This window comes from Salmo salar, chromosome 16 (genome assembly GCF_965601325.2).
Source record: "Salmo salar chromosome 16, fSalSal1, whole genome shotgun sequence".
Classification (NCBI taxonomy): domain Eukaryota; kingdom Metazoa; phylum Chordata; class Actinopteri; order Salmoniformes; family Salmonidae; genus Salmo; species Salmo salar.
This window is the reverse complement of record NC_138306.1, coordinates 75,753,763-75,765,307: the sequence shown is the minus strand read 5'-3', so window position 1 is coordinate 75,765,307 and position 11,545 is coordinate 75,753,763. Positions and strand designations below refer to the sequence as shown.

The 11,545-nt window shown below is 45.3% G+C and overlaps 2 protein-coding genes across 2 annotated transcripts; one reads left to right on the top strand and one right to left on the bottom strand.

Annotated features, from left to right (window-relative positions):
* Positions 1-132: 132 nt before the first annotated feature.
* lipt1 (lipoyltransferase 1) lies at positions 133-1,462 on the bottom strand. Its single transcript, XM_014150614.3, has one exon. It carries the CDS (start codon positions 1,293-1,295, stop codon positions 156-158), a length of 1,140 nt encoding a protein of 379 aa, XP_014006089.1. The 5' UTR covers positions 1,296-1,462; the 3' UTR covers positions 133-155.
* Positions 1,463-2,026: 564 nt separating this feature from the next.
* Positions 2,027-11,198, top strand: LOC106574623 (testis-specific gene 10 protein). The gene is made up of 19 exons (XM_045697793.2): positions 2,027-2,294; positions 2,777-2,990; positions 3,108-3,451; positions 3,535-3,743; positions 4,630-4,785; positions 4,908-5,093; positions 5,234-5,311; positions 5,441-5,592; positions 5,755-5,870; positions 6,054-6,208; positions 6,374-6,429; positions 6,586-6,754; positions 7,153-7,263; positions 7,689-7,874; positions 8,096-8,263; positions 9,918-10,099; positions 10,298-10,402; positions 10,523-10,675; positions 10,870-11,198. The coding sequence occupies exons 3-19, from the start codon at positions 3,286-3,288 to the stop codon at positions 10,898-10,900; spliced, it is 2,379 nt and encodes a 792-aa protein (XP_045553749.2). The 5' UTR covers positions 2,027-2,294; positions 2,777-2,990; positions 3,108-3,285; the 3' UTR covers positions 10,901-11,198.
* The last annotated feature ends 347 nt before the right edge of the window (positions 11,199-11,545 follow it).

The window sequence follows — 11,545 nt, the reverse complement described above, 5'->3', positions numbered from 1 at the left end:
AAATACTTTGTGTGCATATAAAGTCAGAGTCTACAGATAACTTTCTAGAACGGCCATACAGAGAGCACCCCTTCCCTTGGTCGAGATATTGGTGATTAAACTATCCCAATAACAAAACACTGGACAACTCAGTATGTCATGCAGCAGTACTTTATTCACATCATGAAGACAACTCTTCGGCACAGATTATACATCTTCCTTTCAAGTTCTTTATTCTGTGGGATTGTCCTCAGCAATTCTGCTGCGATTACTGATGTCTCGTAGGGACATAATTTCCCACCTACCAGGTGTATGGAGAACTCTCGAGACAACTCCACAGGTAGCCAGTCTGAGGGAACCTCAATGTCACAAGATTCTATAATGCCATTCTTGATGTCCATGTTTAGAGTTGCATTGCAGATAGACGTGTCATTCTTCAACTCAAAAGTCGTACAGATACTGAACTTAGGAGTCCTTCCAAATGTCCACTCCCATGCCAACAGTTCACGGGCCATTCTTTGGATACCAGGCAAGGACAGCTCATCACTTGGGTCCACAAGTGTTACAGGGCTGCTGAAACCAAACTCTGTGTTGTACTGGGATGCCACTGAATCCATGATAGTGTCACAGTCCAACGTCGGGTCCTCATCCAGCAGGTTTTTCACAGGGGATGGCACGCTTTGCGTTGCATTGCTCTTGATGCCCTGGCAGGTTGGTTTCAGCACCGCGGACAGCAGTGCCCTGTCAGCTGAACACAGCAGAGTGCAGTGATGGTAAGCTGCTGTCCTTCCCAATTTAGCAGCGGTTCCTGAAATCTTGTGGTGGCCATTCAGCAAGATGTCAAACCTCTCTGTTGCACGTACATCCATGTCTGGCCTGAGTCCTTTAAGAGCACTTGTCACGACTTGGAGATTCCTGTGACGGTCATAGTTTTTCTTGGACGTGAAGAAAGTCAAATTGACATTTCCTAAATCGTGGAATACAGTCCCGCCCCCACTGCGTCGCCTGGCGAGCGGTATCCCTTTCTGTCTCATGACCTGAAGGTTGCACTCTTGCCACGGGTTCTGATGTCTCCCTATCACCACCGCTGGGGCATTCCTCCATAAGAAGAGCATACTCCGGTTTTGGAGGTCAACATGATCGTGTATCCAGTCCTCCAATGCTAAGTTTTCAAATATGTCTGTTGACAAAGATTTGAGGATAAGTCCTGACTTACCAGTCTCGTCAATGACAGCTGACAATGTGCTCTTGGCTCGAGCCGATCGAAAACACACTTGGGATTGTGCGCACAAAGTCGAGAATGTTTTTAAAATCATCGCACCTCTATCTGTCGTTTCTTCTGTGCATCTGAAAATAGTTTATCACTTTTGTGGAATGAAACTTTTCCAAATACATGAATGGAAACGTTCAGAGTGAATACGTTTTCAGGTCGAATTCGTTTTTACACATACTTCCGCTTTTCTTCCTCTTATTTTCTTAAAGGCACGGTTTATTTACCCTTGTTGTAACACTGCCACCTGCTGTGCTGGAGCGATATTGACTCCCTTGTTGCTCAAGTGATTTTCGATGCTGGTTTTACAGCGCCACCAAGCGGTTTAATTCGTATATTGAGTCAAAAAGGATTTACCAGTTCTTGAGGGGCTGGGTTGGATTTTAAATATTATTTTTGGCTTCTTTTTCAAAATCAACAAACTAACAGGTTAACACTTGCCCCTCTACAAAAGCAGGCACAAAAGGCTCACTATATGGAAGTTTCATGTACTGCAGAGGGACAACAGCTAGGCTCCCACCAAACAGATTGACAGTGCAATTTATTATAGTAGACTACTTTTTAATCCTGACAAAGGCAAAATAACTGATTTATTTGAAGCCTGGGGTGCATTCCTTTTATTTTAAAATGGTAGCATAAATGACATAGAATACTGCAATGCATTTAGCAATGCAGTCAAGTCAGTCATTTTGATGCATAATACTTTTGCATTTAGACTTGGAATTACACTAGGCTAACATTATCTTCCGCCAACATTATCAGCACGTGTTGTCAGTGTGTGGTTGAGTACCGGGTATACTACGTTGTCAAGGTAACGGACGCACACTGTGAAGAAAAGGCCTTTGCTGATTGGCTTGCAAGCTTGTGACATCTCGAATTACGATCGAATCCTGACATCTGATTGGTCAGACCGTTTATCCCATATGAAAGCGGTTTAGGAGCGGTTCAGGGTTTACAACAGCAAACCCCAGTGATTTATCCAGATAACCTCACGTAACTATTTGCTAGCTACGGCTATAACAGCTATAACTATTTCATCCATAAAGTAAGTTGAAGATCTCTCTCTCTCTCAACCATGATTTGTTTTTGTTTGCATCTAATGTTTTACTTAGACAAGCAGTAGCTTTAGCCTAATTCTATTTAAGTGTTTAACGAGCAATCTTGCCATAATAAAATCAGTATAGCTTTCGACAATTCAAGGCTAGCGTAGGTAGCAAGATTGCTGTGTTTTGGAAGACACTACTTTGCAAACTAGCAACCTTTTGAAATCCAATACAGTGCTGTTTATAATACATTCATAATCAGTAGCTCGATTAAAATCACCTGTTCGCCAAATAAGGAACTTTAATGCAATGTTTTGGTGAGCAAGGTCAAATTTGAATATGCTTGGTTACCATGACAACGTAAATTGTTTAGAACAGAGCGTCATAAATCAGGCACTCCTGTTAGTTTTCTGTCAGCTTGATACAGACACATTTTCTTATTTTATTCATTTTCACCTAATCCCCATTGCCCTTCCTGTGTCAGGCTGCAGAGGTTAGTGTGGCTGGTGTGCAGGCTGAGGAGGTGCAGCTTCAGCAGGGGGTGAGGGGAGAAGAGGGGGGAGGAGGACGTGGAGGAGCTGTCGTTGGGGAACCAGCAGGAGCCAGGCCATATCAGTACACCAACTCAGCTGCAGGAAGAGCAGGACCAGCAGGGCCCCACACTGGAGACAACAGAGGACCACACGCAGCATGCAGAGGTAGACTTGAAACCATACTGTGTGCCTAAGAGGGGATGCGATGTGAATACTGAACACAATGGATGAGTGAATGTCTGATTGAATCAATGCAAGATTTCTTGGGGTCTGGTTTTGTAGAGCATCATCGAAAACCTGCAGAGGAAGATCACGTCACTAGAGGGCGCTATCACCAAAGTGACACCTGTAAGACCACGACTGATACCACTATATTGCATACTAATTCAACAGGCATAAAGAAAATAGTATAATCAATAGCCTACATTTACCATCCACCCTGGCGTCTGGGTTCTGGGCTATGTCTCAGGATAGCGAGTCGGCAGACACTGAACCAATAGAACTTGAGACCCAGCTGAACCCCACAGTAGAGCAGAATCAGGAGCAGGACCTGCAGGCCTTACTGGACCAGTTGCACCAGGAGAGAGACAGTCTGAACAGACTGGTGCAGAAGCTCAGCCTGACAGGTGAGTTACTCTGGGGCTGGACTGAGAGGGTAGTGGAGAACGAGATGCCAGAATGTGATGTAACACTGTTGGCTATCCTACAGAGAGAGAGCAGGTCCTGTACACAGAGCCAGACGGCAGGGGGAAACGTGGCTCTCGTCTGGACAGCTTCTTGCGGAGCGTGGAGGAGGAGAGGGACTACTACAGACAGGAAGCAGACAACCTGAGGAGGATGCTGAGGGACAGGTGCTCCTGTAGCCCCTGTCGGAGGCCCCTCCAGAGCCGCAGCCCCACCCGCCAGTCCCCTGTCAAGGTAAAGGAATGGCTGTCTAATATTAACTACAAATGTAAATAGGGATTTGTTACACCACTTCAGTGTTATAAATGCCGCTATATATCAATTTTCAGAAATGTTGGTAAATTAGCTTTTATTGCTTAAAGAAATGATGGAAAAGATTGGTGTGTTTTTTCACTATCTAATCATGGCATGGGGTTGTTCACTGACAGACATATATTTGTTTAAAATATATTACTTGATGGTTTCATTTCAGAGAGACAAATAATCATATTTTTTATGACTGCTATATATCCGGCTCCCTCTCAGAGAAATAAGTCGTACTGCTAGGTTTCACACAGTCAAATGTAATACATGGTAACATTTTTAATAAAGAACTGTAGAAATGATACATTTGTGACATCAATATACAATTAAACAATTAAATACAAATGAATTCAGTAAGAGATCTGTGAAACATTTACATTTTAGTCGTTTAGCAGATGCTCTCATCCAGAGTGACTTAAAGTAAGTGCGTTATTCTTAAGGTAGCTAGGTGAGACAACCACATATCACAGTCAAATATACAGGATTCGAACATTCCATTCCAGCGAAACAATATAGCGTTTAGCAAAAAAAACACATTTTCATACACACTAAAATCTATTAATTAAACATCTGAGAACAGTAATATTTTTCACACACATGAAGGTACCCATAAGCAATCATTTCTGATGAAAAAATACAAATGTGAAAAATTGGTGGACATGGCATTTTGGAAAAATCTTCAAATATTACTTTTTCCATATTAATCAAGAAAAAATCTAATTTCTGACCAGTGTCTCCTAGACTGCGAGCACTTTGTCATGATACTAATGTAACAGCTGATGTACTCTTTAGAAATCTGACTTCCTGTTTTGGGCAGGGGGGAAGCTATGATTCTGAGCTGATGAGGGTCTTGAGAGAGCGGGACGAGATGCAGAACATGCTGGATAAGTATGAGCGCCACCTGTCAGAGATCCAGGCCAACGTGAAAGTTCTGACTGCCGACAGAGACAAGACCAGCATGCACCACCAGCAGGCCAGTACCATTCTTAAAGGGATAGTTAACTCCAACAAAACACATTTTGTCTGACTTTTTCTTCTCTCAGTTCCAAATGAATGGGAAATAATTTTGCTGATAACAATCCCATTCCTCATCAGGCCCAGCAGGAGATAGCGTCGCTGCGTCGCGAGGTACTGAAATCCAAGTCGTCGCGTGCATCTAAGAGCAGTGTCACTGTGTCAGCTCAGAGCATCCTGAAGCGCGTGGAGGCGGAGAGAGACGAAGCCAAGGTCGACCTCCACCGTATGAGCACAGAGAGGGACAGTCTGAGGGAGAGACTCAAGGTCAATATATTAACCAGATTGGACAATAATCTACTTCTGAGTGTTCCAGCATGGCCATCTATTGACTACCAATGAAAGTGTGTGTGTGTGTGTGTATCCAGCTGAGGGAAAGTGTCTATGTGTGTGTTGCGTGTTGTCAGATCTGTCAGGAGACAGCCATCAGTGAGAGGGCTCATCTGGAGCAGAGGGTGGAGGACCTGCAGACAGCCATTCTCACTGTGAGTGAGGAGGAGAAAACCTCCATAGAAACACAATGACTAGAACAGACACACTATTTAAATGTCCTCAGTTTGGAATGGAATGTTCGTTCTGCTAATTGCATTTCATGGTGATTCTCCTTGCTGTAGCTGGAGCATGAGCGGGGGGACCAGAAGAGCCGTCTTGCCCTGATGAGGGAGTCCATGATGGGGCTAGAGGAGGAGGTCCACAGCCTGGGCAGGAAGCTGACCGCTGCTGAGGACGAACACAGCAGGACCAGGAACGAGTGTGTCATGCTGAGGTAAGCAAGGAACCAGCACTGATGTATGAAGTCATGTGGTTGGGGATTCACTTCCTGCATCAGCCACATACTGGACACGTGTGGGAACTGTTACTTCTATAGCGTCCATTTAATCCCTTTTATAGCATCCTTTTAAGTGTGTGCGCGCACGTGTGTGTTCAGACTGTCCAACAATGAGACACAGAACGCCCTGAGTGACAGCCAGCGCAGACTGACCTCCCGCATCGGAGAACTCCAGAACTCCCAGGAGAGGAACAAACTGCTGGACGAGAAGAACGGTGAGGAGACAAGGTCTGCCTCTGTGTGTGTGTGTGTGTGTGTGTGTGTGTGTGTGTGTGTGTGTGTGTGTGTGTGTGTGTGTGTGTGTGTGTGTGTGTGTGTGTGTGTGTGTGTGTGTGTGTGTGTGTGTGTGTGGGTGTGTGTAATAACCTTACCAAACTGAGCCTTATCTGTTGTGTCAGACTCTCTACTGAGGCAGATGTCTGGTCTAAGAGAGGAGGTGAGCAGTCTACAGTCCACCATCACTGACCTGGACCAGAGGAGAGACTCCCTGCAGGAGCAGCTGGAGAACCAGACTGACCTCCTTAACTCAGCCCACAACCAGCTGGACGACAAAGTAATCAACTGAACACTAACTACACACACAGCCAATTGTACCTGCCAGCCACTATGTTTAGGAAGTTGAAATGCCCACTTGAATATCACCTCATGAGATGTGACACATTGGTCTAATATCAGTGATTGGGTGATGGTCTGTTTGTTTCCATGTGTTTTTCTTCAGGAGAAAACCATCAGGAACCTCAGGTTGTCCATAGAGGATCTGGAGACATCAGCAGAGTGAGTCTGAGTTGTCCAGTTCCACAAAGCTTCACACAGCAGCATCAGATGCCAAGTCACCATACTAAGGTTCACTCAGAGACGCATACGGATGCACCACCTGTGTAAGTTAACCTCTAAACTCTGACCCCTGGCTGTGACCTTTCTGTTCCCCAGGAGCGTTCGTGAGGCGCTGGCAGGGCGGGAGAGGGAGCTGGAGGCTTTGAGGAGGAGGCTGGGGGATGCGGGTGAGGAGCTGGAGGCTTTGGCCAAGGTGAAGGATTCCACCCTGAGGGAGAATGCTCAACTCCGAGAGGAACTGGACACGAGCCGTCTCAACAGCCAGGTCAGATACAGCACTTTCTGACCAAACCAGGAGCACAATTATTCTGTTTTAACTTTGAAATGATCAACCTTTTAGGGCTCATATTATTTAGGGAGGATGGTATGTAGCCTGGTATCTGTCTCTGTTCAGCTATTACATTCCACTCCTTGTACTCTGTGTCATTTGCCAAGTGACAGGAGTGGCAAGGATTGGAATGTTAGCTAAAAAGACTGGAACCCAGACTAGATGCCATGGGCTCATGGTCCAGAATAATTTTTTATCCCAGGTGATTGGTTAGGGCAAACAGTAGTAGAAAACACTAGGACTCCATATTATTCATGATATACCAAACCTCATGGCCATTATCTCTTTAGAATCTCACCAACACTTTGTAAGGTCTAGTTTGTTTTGCTGTCCAGGCCCTGGAGCTGAAGTCTGAGGACTCTGCCCAGGAGGTGCATGAGCTGCAGAGGAAGGTACAGGACTATGTGGCTGACATCTCCCGCATCGAGAACCTGCTGTCCACCAAGGTACCCTCTGCTGGCACTGTGAATGGATGATATTTCAATCGGTGATCTGTTAGTTATGTCTTGTCAAACTAATTATCACTCATCCAGAGTAGCTATGGCTTCGTTTACACAGGCAGCCCAATTCTGATATTTAGCCCAAACATTGTCAAAAGAGCTGATCTGATTGGTTAAAATACCTATTAGTGGAAAAATAATCCGAATTGGGGTTCTGTGTAAACGCAGCCTTTGAGTTCCAGATCAATTCCTTTTTGAAAATGTTTTTTTTTTCCTTTCCTCCTTGTGCTTACTGTTAGCGGCAATCAACGTTTTCAGACTGGAGTTGGGTAGGGATTGATAGCCAAGACCTTTTCACTTGCACTGTTTCATTGTGGAGCTAAACAAATAATCCAAATGTGTGTGTGTGTGTGTGTGTGTGTGTCCACCAGGAGTGGGAGTGCAGGGAGCACCAGGAGGCTCGGCGGCGTGGGTCGGCCCAGGCCGAGAGCTGGGAGGGGCAGGCGCGGCAGGCGGAGGGGAGCATCAGCGAGCTGAGGCTGGAGCTGATGACCTCAGACATGGAGAGACGCAGACTCAGGGAGAAGGTGGAGGCTCTGGAGGCCAGTCTGCAGGAGGTCTGTCTAACCTCACTGTCTCTATCATTAGGGATTATCACTGGTTACACACTGGGTCATATTCATTAGGCACCAAACGGACTGAAACAGGGTGGGACTACCTGAAGTTGTCCAATAACAAAAGCTCATTTTAGTTTTCTGTTGTAAAAGGTTTTGCGACGTTTTACCATGTTGTGCGTAATGAAGACGACCCTGGACTCCTATAGTTGTGTGTATCCTAGGCGTTGTCTGCAGAGCGGAGCTGCAGCAGCCAGGTGTCTCAGCTCAACAGGAGTCTGCTGCACACTGAGGAGCAGTGGAGACAGGCCCAGGGGGAACACACCGCCACTCAGGCTGACCTGGAGAAGACCAGGGAGCTCTGTGTCAAACTGGACGCCAGCAAGGAGGCTGTGAGTCATGGAGGGGATGGTGTCTGTGCGTGTGCGCATACACTACCGGTCAAATTTTTTAACACCTACTCATTCAAGGGTTTTTCTTTATTTTTACTATTTTCTACATTGTAGAATAATAGTGGAGACATCAAAACTATGAAATAACACATATGGAATCATGTAGTAACCAAAAAAGTATTAAACAAATCTAAATATATTTGAGATTCTTCAAATAGCCACCCTTTGCCTTGATGACAGCTTTGCACACTCTTGGTATTCTCCCAACCAGCTTCATGAGGTAGTCACCTGGAATGCATTTCAATTAACAGGTGTGCCTTCTTAAAAGTTAATATGTGGGATTTATTTCCTCCTTAATGCGTTTGAGACAATCAGTTGTATTGTGACAAGGTATGGGTGGTATACAGAAGATAGCCCTATTTGGTAAAAGACCAAGTCCATATTATAGCAAGAACAGCTCAAATAAGCAAAGAGAAACAACAGTCCATCATTACTTTAAGACATGAAGGTCAGTCAATACGGAAAATGTCAAGAACTTTGAAAGTTTCTTCAAGTGCAGTCACAAAATCCATCAAGCGCTATGATGAAACTGGCTTTCATGAGGACCGCCACAGGATAGAAGACCCAGAGTTACCTCTGCTGCAAAGGATAAGTTCATTAGAGTTACCAGCCTCAGAAATTGCAGCCCAAATAAATGCTTCACAGAGTTCAACTAACAGACACATCTCAACATCAACTGTTCAGAGGAGACTGCGTGAATCAGGCCTTCATGGTAGAATTGCTGTAAAGAAGCCACTACTAAAGGACACCAATAAGAAGAAGAGACTTGGTTGGACCCAGAAACACGAGCAATGGACATTAGACCGGTGGAAATCTGTCCTTTGGTCTGATGAGTCCAAATTGGAGATTTTTGGCTCCAACCACCATGTCTTTGTGAGACGTAGTGTGGGTGAAAGATGATCTCCGAATGTGTATTTCCCACCATAAAGCATGGAGGAGGAGGTGTTATGGTGTGGGGGTGCTTTGCTGGTGACACTGTCTGTGATTTATTTAGAATTCAAGGCACACTTAACCAGCATGGCTACCACAGCATTCTACAACGATACGCCATCCCATCTGGTTTGCGCTTAGTGGGATTATCATTTGTTTTTCAACAGGACAATGACCCAACATACCTCCAGGCTGTGTAAGGTCTATTTTACCAAGAAGGAGAGTGATGGAGTGCTGCATCAGATGACCTGGCCTCCACAATCTCCTGACCTCACATTGAGATAGTTTGGAATGAGTCAGACCGCAGAGTGAAGGAAAAGCAGCCAACAAGTGCTCAGCATATGTGGAAAATCCTTCAAGACTGTTGGAAAAGCATTCCAGGTGAAGCTGGTTGAGAGAATGCCAAGAGGGTGCAAAGCTGTCATCAAGGCAAAGGGTGGCTATTTGAAGAATCTAAAATCTAAAATATATTTTGATTTATTTAACACTGTTTTGGTTACTACATTATTCCATATGTGTTATTTCATAGTTTCAATGTCTTTACTATTATTCTACAAGGTAGAAAATAGTAAAAAAAAAAAGAAGAAAAACCTTGAATGAGTAGGTGTTCTGAAACTTTTGACTGGTAGTGTATGTCAACATGTTGATGTGTGTGTGCTTGTAGGTGCAGTGTGAGCTGGAGCTGCTCAGGAAGCAGCTGTCCAGTGAGCGTCTGAGCATGAAGAGCCTGGAATCCGTGCTGGTGTCCACCAGGGAGAAGGAGCTACACCGACAGCTCAGCTCCCAGGAGAGACACACCGAGATCCAGCTGCTCAGGGACAAACTCACCGCGGCCGACAGCAAGGCGTGAGCAGACACTTGGTCGCTGTTGGAAGGGTTTCTGATTTGTTCGGTTGCCTGTTTTGACAGCTTCACTCTTTGTTTCCCTCCCTCTCTTTTCATCTATCCACCTCCAACTCAATTCTCTCTCTCTCTACGTTTCGTTCTGTCGCTCTCTCCCTCTCTCTCTCTCTCTCTCTCTCTCTCTCTCGCTCTCTCTCTCAGGAGCTCTCAGAGTAGAGAGGTGGCTACATTGAGTACTCGTTCAGCACAGCTAGAGGCTGACCTGGACATGACCAAAAGACAGCTAGCTACTGAGCGGTTTGAGAGGTCTGTCTGTCTGTCTGTCTGTCTGTCTGTCTGTCTGTCTGTGCTGTCTGTCTGTCTGTCTGTCTGTCTCTCCTTGCTTGTCGTAAAGGCTTAGCTTGTGCTTTACTCTCTCTCTCGTAGGGAGAGGGCAGTGCAGGAGCTGCGTCGTCAGGGTCTGTCGTCATCGTCCTCTGGCCTGCATCCCTCCTCCCCTCGCCAGCGTCGCTCCCTCAGCCCCAGCAGGCCCCTGTGGTCCACCCCAGACCACCTGGCCAGAGAGAGATCCCCAGAGAGGTGGGCCCCCTCCCTGAACACCTCACATTGAATACAACACACATATATTTCTACATCTCTGTGTGTGTGTGTGTGTGTGTGTGTGTGTGTGTGTGTGTGTGTGTGTGTGTGTGTGTGTGTGTGTGTGTGTGTGTGTGTGTGTGTGTGTGTGTGTGTGTGTGTGTGTGTGTGTGTGTGTGTGTGTGTGGTGACAGGAGCCTGGGGTTCAAGGACCTCTACGACTGAACAGATCTCCCTCAGGAGGAAAGACAACATTCTCTCTAGTCCTCACTATGCTATGATGTCATTCTTCAACTCAAACCCTGTGATGTCATGATCAGGACCTCCGGTTCAGAACAACCCTCCTTGACCGGAAATAGTTTCTACAAGTGTTATCTCAAATGTATTTTTTATTACATTTTACAAATGAACTGACATCACTGTGTTTGGTTGTGTGTATTGATCTGTAAAATGATCTGTAAAACCATTCAGTATATTTTTGATGAAGATTTGATTCAAATGAAATACAGCTAAAAGAGGGAAATTATGTTCCTTCATTAATGTATTCTATTTTTTGTAAGATGTCTGAGAGAAGAGCTTTAATATAAATAATGATTCTCGTTCTGGTTTACTTTTCAGTCATAAGTCAGCTGAACCTTGCAGAATGTTACTATAGGCTACATGTTCAACTGGCCACTCAGTCTGTCTCTTCCCCTGGGATGCTTTGTTCTCTAAATCAGAGATGGGAGACTGGTGGTCCGCGGATCAATTTACAAAATGTGTTATTTTGATGTATTGTTGCCGGGGTCTCAACTTACTGTTGAGAGTTAGAATAGTAGAAGGTGCAATTGTGCATCAGCAGTTTGTCTCTTGTAATGTCAGTCACTGATG